General features: G+C 38.8%; 1 protein-coding gene across 3 annotated transcripts in view; it reads right to left on the bottom strand.

Annotated features, from left to right (window-relative positions):
- Positions 1 to 15,290, bottom strand: part of GART (phosphoribosylglycinamide formyltransferase, phosphoribosylglycinamide synthetase, phosphoribosylaminoimidazole synthetase) — a 51,367-nt gene that overhangs the window by 22,417 nt on the left and 13,660 nt on the right. For all 3 annotated transcript variants that reach the window (XR_014492418.1, XM_083361848.1, XM_083361849.1), the window contains 8 exons: positions 10,378 to 10,473; positions 9,304 to 9,478; positions 9,066 to 9,177; positions 6,987 to 7,055; positions 5,794 to 5,919; positions 3,497 to 3,584; positions 2,728 to 2,813; positions 2,079 to 2,247 (listed from right to left, as the gene is read on the bottom strand). Coding sequence is in view for 2 of the 3 variants with exons in the window: in XM_083361848.1 (XP_083217974.1) it covers positions 2,079 to 2,247; positions 2,728 to 2,813; positions 3,497 to 3,584; positions 5,794 to 5,919; positions 6,987 to 7,055; positions 9,066 to 9,177; positions 9,304 to 9,478; positions 10,378 to 10,473 (921 nt within the window). In the remaining variant the exon portion in view is untranslated. The remainder of the gene's footprint in view (positions 1 to 2,078; positions 2,248 to 2,727; positions 2,814 to 3,496; positions 3,585 to 5,793; positions 5,920 to 6,986; positions 7,056 to 9,065; positions 9,178 to 9,303; positions 9,479 to 10,377; positions 10,474 to 15,290) is intronic.

Consider the following 15,290-nt stretch of genomic DNA (forward strand, 5'->3'; position numbering starts at 1 on the left):
CTTAGGCCATATCAAAATGCAAGACTATAATAAGTTTATATATAATAGAGTAAAAGGCAAAATTCAAAAAAATAAAATTCATATTTCTGATCACTTTTATTGTTTACCTTATTAAAATCCATATATACAACAGTCTCCATAGTACTGTTTTATTCAGATAAAAGGTCAAATTATATGCTATATTCAGGTTCTGGCAACGTATTAAATATATTGTTCTAATGTATGCATCTAATTGGTCTGCACATCTAATGTGTGGTTTAAGATACCCTATTGGTCTTTTACTTTATTTTATAGCTGCCATTCAAATAATATACCGGTATGTCTTCAACCTCTGAAGCACCACAAATAATATATGTATATGGTAAGCAACTTGATAATATCTTCCATATTTAACTATTATATATAATTGTCCAAATCTTAAGTAAAAACCCTTGGACTACTTGCACATTTTTCTATTTAGATATCTTTGAAACTGAAAGATGCATTTCTAACAATTTGTCCATTTCAGTGTGCCGGCCTTACTGAGGGCAGCCATCTCTTTGTGATTCTGCATCAAAATTCTTCTTTAATAGAGAACATTATTGTGTTTCTACTTGTACATTATTGTTTCGAGGTATGAACCTAATGGAGCCTGCCCACTAGGCTTGTGAGGCAAAAAACCCTTCAAAAGAATCAGGCTCAATTTTACAAATTTTTAAAATCAAATTCATTAATTGAATCAACTGGATTGTTAAATGAATAAAGATCTGACTTGCTATTTCCTCCGATTTGTAATTGATCGCTGCTACATTAACTGAACTGAGAGGCTTTCCACTAGCCACCCATCAGCTGTTTCCAATGCAGCCAGCTCAGGAACTAAATTGCTTCCAAGCAGGACTTGCAGCCATTGCAGTTGCTTTAAAAACAAAACAAAACAAAACAAAACAAAACAAAACTGCTGCTAGTTAGCTCAAGCCTCTTTAGCTGCCCAGAGCAGGTGCTATTAAAAAAAAAACACCACTTGCCACTAATTAGCTTAAGAGTCTCCAGCCAGGCAACCAGAGGGAGGGATTTGCAGAGCTCTCGGCTTGCAACAGTAACAGAGATGGAAGGGATCTTGAGGACATCTAGTCCAGGGGTGTCAAACTGCCAGCCCGCAGGCTGGATGTGTCATCCGGAAGCCACGCCCACCCCATTGCAGGCAATGGCAAAACCATCCCGATACGTTGCGCGACGTTACGCGACGTCGCGAGTTTGACATGTCTGATCTAGTCTAACCCACGGCTCTCACAACAGAGTATTTCTGATACATGCCTATCCAGACTCTTCTTATAAGCTTCCAATGATGGGGCACCCATAACTTCTGAAGGCAATTTAAATTTAAAACCTACAAACGACAGTAATATACTCTAATCTCCAAAATAAAAGCCAGGAAACACAACGTTATGGAACGTTTTGTGTAGATCCTGGCTAGCATTTCTACAAACAGTTTCAAGGAAAATGCAAACAAACTTTACCTTTGCAAATACTGTACTTATAAACACAATAGTTTGCAAAGTACAGTACTTAAAGAGCACCACAGATCCCAAAGTGCTTGCAAACAGTTTTGTTACTATAGAGTAACAATTAAAAAAAATACTTACAGAAGCAGTCCTTAAGCCCAGGCAGGAGCAGATTCTCCACCAAAAAAGCAAAACAAATCAGCGCTGGCCACGTGACCAGGGACAAAAAAACCGACAATCCTTCAGCTTCAGGAAATCGCATTCGTAACCTGACCGGCCTAGGCAAGTCACAGAGTTCAAAATGGCCACCGCTGCAGTCACATGGCTACAGAGGCCTCTTTTTACTCACAATTTTGAATTTCTAATGTAAGTACCCTTTCTGAATAAATTCGTTTTTGTGAAAACTCGCTAAACAAACATTCATACCTGGGGGATTACCTGTATTCTAACGCAGAAGCTAACAACATTCAAAAAATAATCTGGTTAAAACTAGTACTTTTGTTATATGAGGCAGAAATTCACATGGCCTCCAGTGGAATGGGAACATTGGGAATATTGAAAATGCTGCATTTGGGATTCTATGTGACTGTTTCATACCTGTTATTTCCAAACCCTTGGCATAATTTCCTGGATAGCCTTCACTAGCCATCACCACAGTAACAGCTGCACGATCCTCAAACCAAACAGGTATGCAGTTGGACAACTTCTGGTCAATGGTTGCTTGCATAACCTCATAAAGGTCACTTTTAAGAAGTGGGAGAATTACCTACAAAAATGCAGACAAAAGTTATGTTGTTATTTAAACTACAAAATATGTGACATTCACAAGGCTTCTGGTTGGTGATTACTTCTCCAAGGGCCAGACCTACCCCTGGGCTCTCCAGTTGCCGATTTATATCACAAGGGATGAGGGGGAAAGACTGCTCATTTTATAACTGGGCAAATTAAGAAGCACTGAGATTTGATATCTACTGGTAAAAGATGCAGGAAAAGCTCTTTGGTGATAGCGATGTCTGTTTTGGTAAATAATCCACTAAAATCTTACAAACTTTGAAATCAATAATGTATATTCCAAATAAGTATTCAGTTTAAAACTATGCAGTCTATACCAATGCAGTCATTAAAATTGGTTCAGAAGAGGTTGAATATTATATTGGCTAAGCCAATATGCATATCTGAATAGACCTTACTGAACTATGAATATCAACATGCAGACATGTAAAAGATTGCAGTCAATTATTCTCACCTGGCATTCAGGGTCACCAAATCTACAGTTGAACTCCAAAACTTTAGGTCCATCTTTCGTTAGCATTAACCCCGCATAAAGCACACCTTATTGAAGAACAAAAAATACTGGAGACAAACACATCTGGTACAATTGTCTAGAAATACCTGCAGAACAATCGTGCTGACAGCTGTGTTCATAATACTGTTGAATATTGTCACTCAACAATAATAACATGTAGAACCTAGATAAAAGATACATCTTTGGAAGGAGAAGACCCTTTTCCACTGTAACTCCAATCCTGTGGAACACTCTGCCACCAGAGGTGAGAACTGCTCCATCCTTCTGGCCTTCCAGTACGGCATTAAAATTTGGGTTTGCCAGTGGGCTTGGAGCCCAGCGCTGGAGGTGGCTGAAGGAGTAAGAAGTCTTCAGCCCCATGCTGCCTTTCACCTTGGTTCTGGTTTTTTTTACATAGTTTTAAATTTTTAATTTCTTTTCTATTTATCTTCTGATATTCTATAGGCTCCCCAGAGCTGCCTTATTGGGGAGATGGGCAGTATATAAATAAAATAAGTACATACATAAATAAAGTCTGGTTCCTCTCTAAATCTTAGATAACTTAGTTAAGTACTAATACCTGAATTCCTGCTCCTTTTGCATGCCTGCATCTTTTTGTATGGTAATTATTAGAAACTTACAGGTCAGCATTTTTCATTCTGAACCTTGTATGGCAACTAATAGTCATATATATCATAAGCAATCAACTAAGAACAATTCTCCTACTTACCTACGTATGGGATACCTTCTTTTCTCATACCATCAATTGTTTTCTGGAGAATAGAATTTCTGATTTTCAGGAGCAGATCTTGAGACAGCTAAAAATATTACAGAAAGTGAAATTTGTAAGAAAAATTTAATCTGTAACCTCAGTATAGGAAATAGGTCTCTGCCCAGTGCCTTGGAACATTGCTGCTGGTGAACATAATATACAAAGCTCACTATACGCAACAATGCTTTGACTGAACCCATATTATCTTAGTAAGGGGCGCAGCGGCCAAGCAGTTATGACGCTGGGCTTGTCAACCGTAACCTTGGCACTTCGAGACCTAAGTAACTCCCGTTACTTGCCCCAGTTCCTGCTAACCTAACAGTTTGAAAGCAAGTAGATAAATAGGTACCACTTTGGTCGGAAGGTAATAGTGTCCTGTGAGACTCTGGCATATAGTCATGCTGGTCACATGACCCCTGAAGCAACATCAGACACTTCACAGATGAGCGCTGCCCCCTACAAATGGATATGACTGGCAGGGGAAACTTTTACCTTTTTTAATGTATTATCTTAATACAGGGGTGTCAAACTGCTGGCCCGCAGGCTGGACGCGTCATCGGGAAACCATGCCCACCCCATTGCCGTCAATGGCAAAAAAGCTCTGTTAAGTTGCACGTCACGTGACGTCGTGAGTTTGACATGTGTCTTAATACATTACACTTGCCTTAAATAATACAGTAAATACAATGTCACTATTATGATATTCTGCTCTAAACCATAAGTTTTAATCTCCCTTCGTATGCATATGTAACAACCCAGCAGCCTGCAAGATTTTGACATAATTTGGTTCCTGGCTATATGCTTCTTTTGTCTTTCTCCTATTCCTCTTTCAATGCTAGTGCATAAAAAGACTTACAGGTAGTCCTCAACTTATGACCACAATTGAGCCCAATATTTCTGTTGCTAAGTGAGACATTTAAGTGAGTTATGCTCCATTTTACAACCTTTCTTGCCATAGTTGTTAAGTGAATCACTGCAGTTGTTCAAGTTAGTAACACAGTGTGTCCTTTTGACTTTGCTTGTCAGAAGGTTGCAAAAAGTGATCATGTGACCCCAGGACACTACAACCGTCAAAAATAGGTGTCAGTTGCCAAGCGTCTGAATTTTGATCACATGACCATGGATGGAGAGGCTGCATTAGTCGTAAATGTGAAAAATGGTCATAAGTCATTTTTTTCAGTGCTGTAATTTTAAATGGTCACTAAGTCGAGGACTAATTGTATGTTACTAGACTTGGTTAAGAAAGGGACACGGTGGCTCAGTGGGTTAGGACGCTGAGCTTGTCGATCAGAAGGTCGGCAGTTTGGTGGGTCAAATCCCGAGTGCTGCGTAACAGAGTGAGCGCCTGGTACTGGTCCCAGCTTCTGCCAACCTAGCAGTTCGAAAGCACGTAAAAAAATGCAAGTAGAAAAATAGGGACCACTCTGGTGGGAAGGTAACAGCGTTCCGTGCGCCTTTGGCATCTAGTCATGCCGGCCACATGACCACGGAGACGTCCTCGGACAAGCGCTGGCTCTTCGGCTTTGAAACGGAGATGAGCACCGGCCCCTAGAGTCGGAAACGACTAGCACGCATGTGCGGGGGAACCTTTACCTTTACCTTTTAGACTTGGTTAAAAACAAATCATAGACTGCAGACAGAGAAACAACTTAAAACTATCAGCAACAAATCATAGGAATATAAAACTCATACATGAAATATAATTTTGTCAGTGTATTAATATCTTGAAAAGATTGAATCTTTCATTATATTATTCTATTATTTCCATTTTATAAGAAATTTGCAGCATCATTATTTAAGAAGATATTTATAGCGTATTTAAACTTACCTATGAACTAGGAATGCTCTCTCTGCTGGATAAAACCTAGTGTGTTTATGATAAATGGCAGACTAAGAGTTCTTTGCATTTCCTTTTACAGTCACCTTCGTTTCTATTATGCCTCTCCTCATCCCTCTGCCTTTTTTTTTTAATCCCAAAGGCATGTCTCATTCTAATTAGTGTACAGTATCTTATTAGTGAAGTCATGTTACTGTTATCTCATATAGTATCATATGAACGCTTAATATCACATAAAGATTGCCTCGTCATAGAGGACCACGCCATTATCCCCTTAAGAAGTGATATAAAGAAAAGCGGTGACAATCAGCTTACACCACTCTTTTTTCTTAAAATCTAACTAGTATATTGAATTCTAACACCCGCTACTGGTTTTTTTTAAGCTGCCTAAGGAACGCTAACATAGTAGGCGCCTTACCTGAGGTGCTGGGCAGTATGCACCCATTCCACCAGTGTTTGGTCCTTGATCACCATCCATTAACCGTTTGTGATCCTGGGCAGGAGGCATGGGAGCCACAGTGACACCATCTGTGAAGCACAAGCACTGCAAAACAAACAAACAAACAAACAAATAATAGCCAGAACATAAGAACAATGCAATGGGAATAACCGTGATATTAAACTTATACAGCTGAGTATTATTCAGCTCTTAATTATAAGTAACATCCTACTTATAACAAGAGATCGGTTGTACAAAGTATACTTACATACTCTAACTTATTTCCTCTGGCATCTTATTGTTTATTGTTAAAATAAACAATAAACACATTTTATAAAAAAATCAGACTGAGATCATTTCAAATATTAATCTAAGGAATTATTATTGTCAAATAATAACGTCAATACTCACAGACTTTAACAAAATTTAAATAGCTTGTCTAAAACAGATGGGGCTGGTAGAGAAAGGCAGTAAAACACTGAAAAACACAGTCCATTTTATTTTCATTCTTTTGATAAAATATCTAAACTATATCAATTTATTTTATATTCATTTGGATATTGTATGAACTCTTAATCAAGCCCAATATTCTGGTTTTGACTGTTTGTTCTTATCAAATTGTTTGACTGTGGTATGCTTGTGAATGACCAAAATAAAGGTTGGACTGGATTTCCTGAAAATCCAAGCTTTGATTCCATTTAGGAGTTTTATTTATTTATGTACCGTATATAATTTCTTGGCTGTCCATCTTACCACAAGGTAACTCTTCACCAGCAGCATGGGAAATATTCAAGAGAAAGCCAACGTAAAGATTAATTGATCAAAATAACACTATATTTATTTAATCACCTGTTTTGTTTCTGTGATTCATACAGGAAGAGCTTGGTTTTCTAAACTTTTAATTCAAACTTTTGTAGAATGTTCAAAATGGGAATAAGATAGCCAAAGTTTAATACATTTAATTTCTATTGTTTTCAGTAAGGAAGAGTTAAGCAGTGATTTTGGATGAACTCTTCAACTGAAATGAAAGAAGCATGAAAATAGTTACCTTGACTGGATTTCTGAAAACTTTTACATTACAAACTTTAGAGGAGATAGTTGTGCTGTGCATGAACGATGAAAGAATTATAGGACGGACTTCAACAGACTCCTCTATTATCTTATTTACTTACAGAAACTTCTTCTCCTTCAAGAAGTTCCTCAACCACAACAGTATCTCCAGCTGCTCCAAAAGTTTTATCCTGCATTAAAGATACATGCATATTTTATGGACTCTGTAAATTTGTTATATAGAAAAATCAAGTATTCTTTTTGGAATCCCAAGCAATGATAAAGAGTTTTTTTCCTTTGATTTTTTGCATTTTTCTTAAAAAAAAATACTAGCCTTAGTTTAGCCATCTGCAAAATACCATAATTTTCCATTCATTTCAAATTCGAAATTATAACTCACTCAGCTGAAATCAACTGTTTTCAGAAACAAACTACAGACATTCTTTTAAGTAGCTTTCCCAATCTGTGAGACCTCTGTGTCCCCATGTGAATTACGCAACAGTATATCTTCTTCAAATGTGAAAGATTCCTCCCTCCCTCTTTCTCTTTCCAGATTTGTTATTATTACAATTCCCATGATCTCCAACTAGCTTTTTTGTTGCCTATGACAGGGGTCCGCAACCCCGATCTGTGGACCGGCACCGATCTACAGCATGCCAGAAAGTGGGCTGCACAAACAAGCAAAGCCATGGGATGCAGGCAACACCTGAAACCACGCCCCCTTCAGTCCATAGAAAAACCTCTCTCCACAGAATTGGTCCCTGGTATCGAAAAGGTTGGGGGGTCACTGGACCGTGCTATCTGGGCTGATGGATGTTGTAATCTACTCATTTGGAGACAGTGGGCCAGGAAAGCTGTCTTAAATCACAGCTCTATTGCTCATTTCAACATGCGTATTGGAAAAAATACTCAACATTTTCACTGAGGGCTTAATCTCAAGTAACAGATAGCAGCTTAATTGTAAGGGAGAGTTCTTCAAAAATAGTGTTTGAAGATAGATGAAGCAATTCCTAGAACTCTTAGCAATGGCTAGGTTGGCTGGAGAATTCTGGAATTTGCAGTCTGTATATCTAAAGGGGGACCAAACTGTTAAAAAGTTATTCTATCCGTATTTACTCAGAGGAATGGCACAGTGTATTCAGTAGAATTTAGTATCCTAAAAAGCATATGACTGTTGCCTTTACACTGATTTGATTGCAATATCAGGCTTTCCTTAAAACACTTTAGATGAAAAATTATGTATATTAATGAAAAAATAAACTAGTTAGTGGGCCTTAAAATGCAGTGCTGTAAAGTTTTAGAAAACATATGGTAAACACTCAGATGCTATATTTTGACCGAGCAGCAATGACACATAACTTTTTTTTCAATCTAAACCATTTCTTCCTTTTCTTTTTAGGATAGAAGTTATATTTTCTTGGCATTAAATTAACGCCAAGATCTGCAGATCCAAGGAATTTTTAAAAACTTATGCTTTCATCTTACAAATAATTTCTTTATTGTCACTACCAAAGATCTTAAAATATTGTATAAATATTTAGTATGAAACAATTATAGTGTTGTTATTGTTAGACATAAGTTATTATTTGACACAAACTGAATGGTGCATTTTTAGCAAATTAGCAACATCTAAACATAGTAAAATGTAAACCATTTGATCTGTTTCTCAGACTAAAAATCCTGCCCACAATTCCTGGGTGATTTGAAGAACAAAATATTCCAAATCAATCAGAAGTCAATTTCTTTTAATTATAGTAAAATATTTCTGGTTACAAAGGGATGCGGTGGCTCAGTGGGTTAGGACGCTGAGCTTGTCAATCAGAAAATTGGCAGTTTGCCGGGTCGAATCCCGAGTGCCGCGTAGCAGAGTGAGCACCTGTTACTCGTCCCAGCTTCTGCCAACCTAGCAGTTCGAAAGCACGTAAAAATGCAAGTAGAAGAACAGGGACCACTACAGTGGGAAGGTAACAGCATTCCGTGTGCCTTTGGCGTCCGGCCACATGACCACGGAGACGTCCTCGGACAAACGCTGGCTCTTCGGCTTTGAAACAGAGATGAGCAGCGGCCCCTAGAGTTGGAAACTACTAGCACGCATGTGCGGGGGAACCTTTACCTTTTATTTCTGGTTACAATTATTCTAAATGTAGGACAACGAAACAGCTTATTTACACATTGTTTAAGTTTGGCCATTTGTTACTCACTCGCATTATTTCATGCACGGCTTGACAGGCCTCTTCTTTGTTAGCAGCTACTATCACACCTTTGCCAGCAGCCAGGCCACTTGCTTTTACAACCAGAGCAGGGAAAGATGCACTTGGGGCGGGGGGGGGGAGGGAATGAAATAAAAAATTAAGTAAGCAGGGGGGATATATTATAAACGGCAAGCTTTAACACTTTATCAAATGCTGGGACAATGGAATAAAAGATGTTCTACTATACCTAGTAATAAAAGTGCAAGCTTCTTTTTCATTAGTGAAAGCTTTCCATCTTGCAGTAGGGATACCATGACGATCTAAGAAGGCTTTCGAAAAATTCTTACTTGACTCTAGCTGAGCTGCCTTTGCTGTAGGACCAAAGCATCTCACACCAGCGGCTGCCAAGTCATCAACAATTCCTAACAAAAACACATGCCTCAAAGTCAGATGGACTTTCCTAAGAGCACACTGAAACACAACTGCCTTACAATTCAGGGGTGTCAAACTGCCGGCCCACGGGCCAGCTGCGTCATCCGGAAGACACGCCCACCCCATTGCCGGCAATGGCAAAACTGTCCCGATACATTGCACGACATCACGTGATGTCACGAGTTTGACATGTCTGGCTTACATGCATTCCAAATGCATGTTTTTATGTAGCCCAAATGGCACTATCCACACTCAAAATAGAGGTGTCAGCAAAGTATGGGGAAGTCAACATGCTGCATGCTCATCAGAAAATAGAATGCCAGTAGTTGCTGGAATGGGAGATCAGAAAACCAGAAAAGAGGAGGAATGGAATGGATTATATTTTTAAAATATATAGATGGATGACCATTTTGACCATTTCAAAATGGGCACTGCAACTCTTTGTAAATTCTACTATTTTTATCTTTTATGGCTAAAGTCTATCCTACAAACTGGGAGGAGATTTATCGATATGATGGACAGCCATTGCTTTATCAATCTCTTTGTAGCATCATGGGGGAATTATGAGTTGCTCAAAAGAAAATACTACATCTTAAACAGGACTGACCCAACAAATATTTCTGAATTGTGATTCAATCATGGCAGCAGGCTAAGATACCCCAATAAATAACAATATTTTGTTACATCTGTTATTATATTATGACTGAAAAGAATTCTGTAGTGTCTGTACACCTATGTATGTTTAGATCCAATTATTAGCATATAATTATATAATAATTAGATACTGGATATTGATCAGAATATTTTGTACAATTGTATAACATCAATCAGTTAATAAGTTAGATAAGAGTCTGGAATTGCAAAACAAAATAATTTCATTTGGACATACCAGCAGCAAGAGGGACTTCTGGACCAACCACCACAAGGTCAATCTTCTGGTCTCTGCAGTATATGGAAAGGGCTCCATGATCGCTGATTGAGATTACTATCAGGAGATAAACAAAAACTTGCAATTATTTATTATTTATAGTATAGTTCTAACCCCTCTTTAATTTTTTGTGAGAAAACCAAAGAATTTAGAAACAATTTTTTCTTAAGATATGAGAGCCTGTGGAAGGAAGGGAAAAGATAGCAGTCAAATTAGCTCACAGCTTATTTTTATGAACAGCCTAGATGGGAAGAAATCTGCGAAGAAACATCTAAAAGCATGCAAAGAGACACCATTTTAATTTTATTCAGTATACATGAGGCTGAAGAATTTTTACTGAAATATTCAAGATTCTGTATTTACTCTGAATGATAAACATATTTAATACTCCTTTCTCCTCCTATTTTCTCCACAACAATATCCTTGTGAGGTAATCAGGCTGAGAGAGACTGACTGGTTTAAAGTTACCGTACCCATCTGGTTTTCGTGGTAAGACAGGACTAGAACTCACAGTCTCCTGATTTATAGCTTTGTGCCTTAACCACTGGACCAAGCTGCATTTGAAATTATATACATTTTAGTAATGGTTGTGTGCTAATTGTTCAGTTTGCAATATAATCCAAAGGTGTATAAATAGTTTAAGAACTGATACAACAATTTAGTCTCTCCCTTCCTGGTAAATTGCAGAGTATTTTTATTATGCCATATCCCAAGAAAAAGGAATTCTACAATAATGGAATTAAGATCTTGCTTCATATCCTTGAGTAATTCAGGTAATGATGTTCAGTTTGTAAAGGAGAATTTTTGAAGTCATGCCACATATTGTACTTCAAACCAAATGATTCTATAATGTTGCAGCAAAACCCTTGTGCAGAAAAGTTCATTCTACATGTAATGTTTGCTTGGAAACGAAGGACAACCATGAGATTAAAAAAACATCATTACTCCCACACTTTTATCAAAAATAAATAACTCCAAAGTCTAAAGTGATCTGGCAAAGATGAACATATTAGGCAAGACCATCTCTTACCTGTCTCCTCCTTTATACCTGGAGAGCTGCGAGATGTACTGTATTACTGTGGCAAGAATTTTGGCAAACATGCAAAACTGTTTCATTAACCTGGCACATTTAACATCACGCTGGGATGTTACTCTTGAAAGAGTTTCATTTCATTCTCACATCAGAAAAGCCTTGAAAACACACTGCCATTTTTAGGGCAACTTTAGGATTTACATTGTGACAATTTTTTTGCTTCACTTTAGTACCGCTGACCAAACATTTGTAATATAATTGCATTCTATTTTAAATAATCAAACTGATAAACCAAAACATTGTTTTGTCTCTTACAATTTCATCGTTTTTGGAAACATGGTGTTTAGGGAGGAGAAGCCTTTTTAATGGGTTTATAGAAAAATATAGTCCTAGTTTGTTTCATTCTTCTTAACTAATTTTCTATCTCGCCTGCTTCAGAATAAAAGAATGGGCAATAGCAAAAATATGCACCTTGAAAATGGCATATTAATAATTAATTAATAAACCATTATTTGTGGATGCAATTTCGATCTTCTTTAAAGATACATTAGGAAAGATATTGTCACATTTGTGTTATGTGTGGAGAAACTCCTTGTACTACTGATTATATTCGCCAGACATCCTGAAACTGAAAAGTGCCTGTATCTCTGGAAACCTTGTTAAATGTTACATTCCAGTGACCGAATGTATGACTGATGTATGGATCTTACTTTTCAAACTTCTGAAATAACATTTGAAAAGAACTGTTGTATATATTTTGACAATGACATGGAAACTGGAGCAGAAACAATTTCTACAGTTGCAAGAAAAAGTATGTGAACCCTTTGGGATTACGTGGAGTTTTGCATGAATTGGCCATAAAATGCGCTCTAAATGGCATGTAAGTCACAACAATAGAAAAACACAGTCTGCTTAAAATAATACTACACAAACATTAGCTGTTGTCATGTTTTAATTGAACATAAGATGGAAACATTCACAGTGCAGGGTGGAAAAAGTATGTGAACCCCTAGCCTAATGACTTCTCCAAGAGCTAATTGGAGCCAGGAGTGAGCCAACCTTGACTCCAACCAGTGTGATGATATTGGATGTGTTGCTGACAGCTGTCCTGCCCTTTAAAAACACACACCTGTTTTGGGTTTACTGGTCTCAAGAAGCACTGTCTGATGTGAACCATGCCTCGCAGAAAAGAGCTCTCAGAAGACCTATGATCAAGAATTGTTGACTTGCATGAAGCTGGAAAGGGTTACAAAAGTATCTCCAAAAGCCTTGATGTTCATGTGTCTACGGTAAGACAGACTGTCTACAAATGGAGAAAGTTTAGCACTGTTGCTACTCTCCCTAGGCGTGGTCGTCCTGTAAAAATGACTGCAAGAGCAAAGCGTATAATGCTTAATGAGGTAAAGAAGAATCCTAGAGTGTCAGCTAAAGACCTACAGAAATCTCTGGCACATGCTAACATTTTTGTTGACACATCTACAATAAGGAAAACATTAAACAAGAATGGAGTACATGGGAGGACACCACGGAGGAAGCCATTGCTGTCCAAAAAAAATATATTGCAGTACGTTTGAAGTTTGCAAAAGAGCACCTGGATGTTCCACAGCACTACTGGCAAAATATACTGTGGACAGATGAAACCAAAATTGAGTTGTTTGGGAAAAACACACAAAACTATGTGTGGAGAAAAAAAGGCACAGCATACCAACATCAAAACCTCATCCCCACTGTAAAACATGGCGGAGAGAGCATCATGGTTTGGGGCTGCTTTGCTGCCTCAGGGTCTGGACGGATTGTTGTCATTGATGGGAAAATGAATTCCAGAGTTTATCAGGACATTTTGCAGGAAAACGTACGACCATCTGTCCGCCAACTGAAGCTCCGCAGAGGATGGGTGATGCAACAGGACAATGACCCAAAGCATACAAGTAATTTAACAAAACAATGGCTTCAACAGAACAGAATACGCCTTCTGGAGTGGCCCAGTCAGAGTCCTGACCTCAACCCGATTGAAATGCTGTGGCATGACCTTAAGAGAGCGATTCACACCAGACATCCCAAGAATATTGCTACACTGAAAGAGTTTTGTGCAGAGGAGTGGTCCAAAATTACTCCAGATCATTGTGCAGGTCTGATCTGCAACTACAGGAAATGTTTGGTTGAGGTTATTGCTGCCAAAGGAGGGTCAACCAGTTATTAAGTCCAAAGGTTCACATACTTTTTCCACCCTGCACTGTGAATGTTTCCATCTTATCTTCAATTAAAACATGACAACAGCTAATGTTTGTGTAGTATTATTTTAAGCAGACTGTGTTTTTCTATTGTTGTGACTTACATGACGTTTAGAGCGCATTTTATGGCCAATTCATGCAGAACTCCACGTAATCCCAAAGGGTTCACATACTTTTTCTTGCAACTGTACCCTTTTTTGAATATTACATGAAATGCATAAAATATAAACATATGTATTCACAAGGAATATCAAGACTACCTCCTCCAAGGGGTTCAACCTTTATAAAAGCAAAAACAAAAACATATAAACTGCTTATGCAATAAGCAAATAGCAGTTTGGTGTTGCAACACCAAGCCTCCAGTTTCAAACATATTTTATCATAAACCAGGATTAAAGGTTACTCATCACCAGAACTCAGCCCTTTTAAACTTCAACTGCAGATATTTAAACTATGGTTTGTAATATGTAATTTATCTGGTGAATCTGTTTTTCTTTGCTCCTGCTCCTATTCCACCTTTCAGAACAAAAATTCTACTACGTAAGAAAATAGTTTTTATTTTTTTAAAAAAAGAAAGCTAATTTCTAGGATCCTTTCAACAGAACATAGATGGAAATAACTCTGAGAGTCGTGTGGCTTATGGATTGCTGTTCCCCCTCTTTTCAAACCCATTTTAAAGAACACTACTATATAATAAATACTCCAAAACAGTTAAGTTTTTCTTGAAATGAGTGGCATCTCTTACACTAAAAAAAATTAGCAATTAGGAAATTGCTCTCTGGTGTTTCTACATGACACAAGGAAAAGTGACTAAAATTCTTCCAAGTCCCTTATTCAAATCAGGGTGATACCGTGTTTCCTCAAAAATAAGACCTATCCCGAAAAGAAGACATACCCTGATTTTTTTGGGGTGGGCCGAATATAAGCCCTACCTCCAAAATAAGCCCTAGTAGGATACCGCCCACTCCGTCCCACCTCGCTGCCACCACAAGGTGAGGCAGGGGGGAGGGGGGTAGAGCTGCCCCACATGTCCCGCTTACTTCAGCGCCCCTCCCAGGCAGGCCATTCCTTGCTCGGGAGGTGGCCGGGGAGCCTTGTGCTGCCTGGTCACGGTGCAAGCCACAAGAGAGTTGGCAGAGGAGGCTACCGCCAGGCAGGTGATCTGTAGAGCGAAGCGCGAAGAAAGCCCCTCTAGCGATGCACAGTGGCAGCAGAGCCTTTCACCGTCATTCCCCCCCCCCCGGCTCCGAAACAGTCCGGCTCAGGAGGGGAGTGAAAGGGAAGATCGCCGAGCAAGGAATGGCCTGGCAGGGTGGGGCCCTTAAGTAAGCGGGTGTGGGGTGTATGGGGCCGCTCCATCCCCTCCCCCACCTGCCTCACCTAATGGCGGCAGTGGCGCAATGTGCCACATGGCTTCCTGACGTGAGCGACCACAGAAGAAGAGGGCTGGCAGCTACGCAGGCTGCTGCTGGACGGGTTGTTGGTGCCGCCGCCACAAGGCAAGGCAGGTGTCATGAAAAATATAAGACATCCACCCAAAATAAGACCTAATGCCTCTTTTGGAGGCAAAAATTATATAAGACCGTGTCTTATTTTTGGGGAAACATGGT

Source organism: Vipera ursinii (genome assembly GCF_947247035.1).
Source record: "Vipera ursinii genome assembly, chromosome: 4".
NCBI lineage: Eukaryota > Metazoa > Chordata > Lepidosauria > Squamata > Viperidae > Vipera > Vipera ursinii.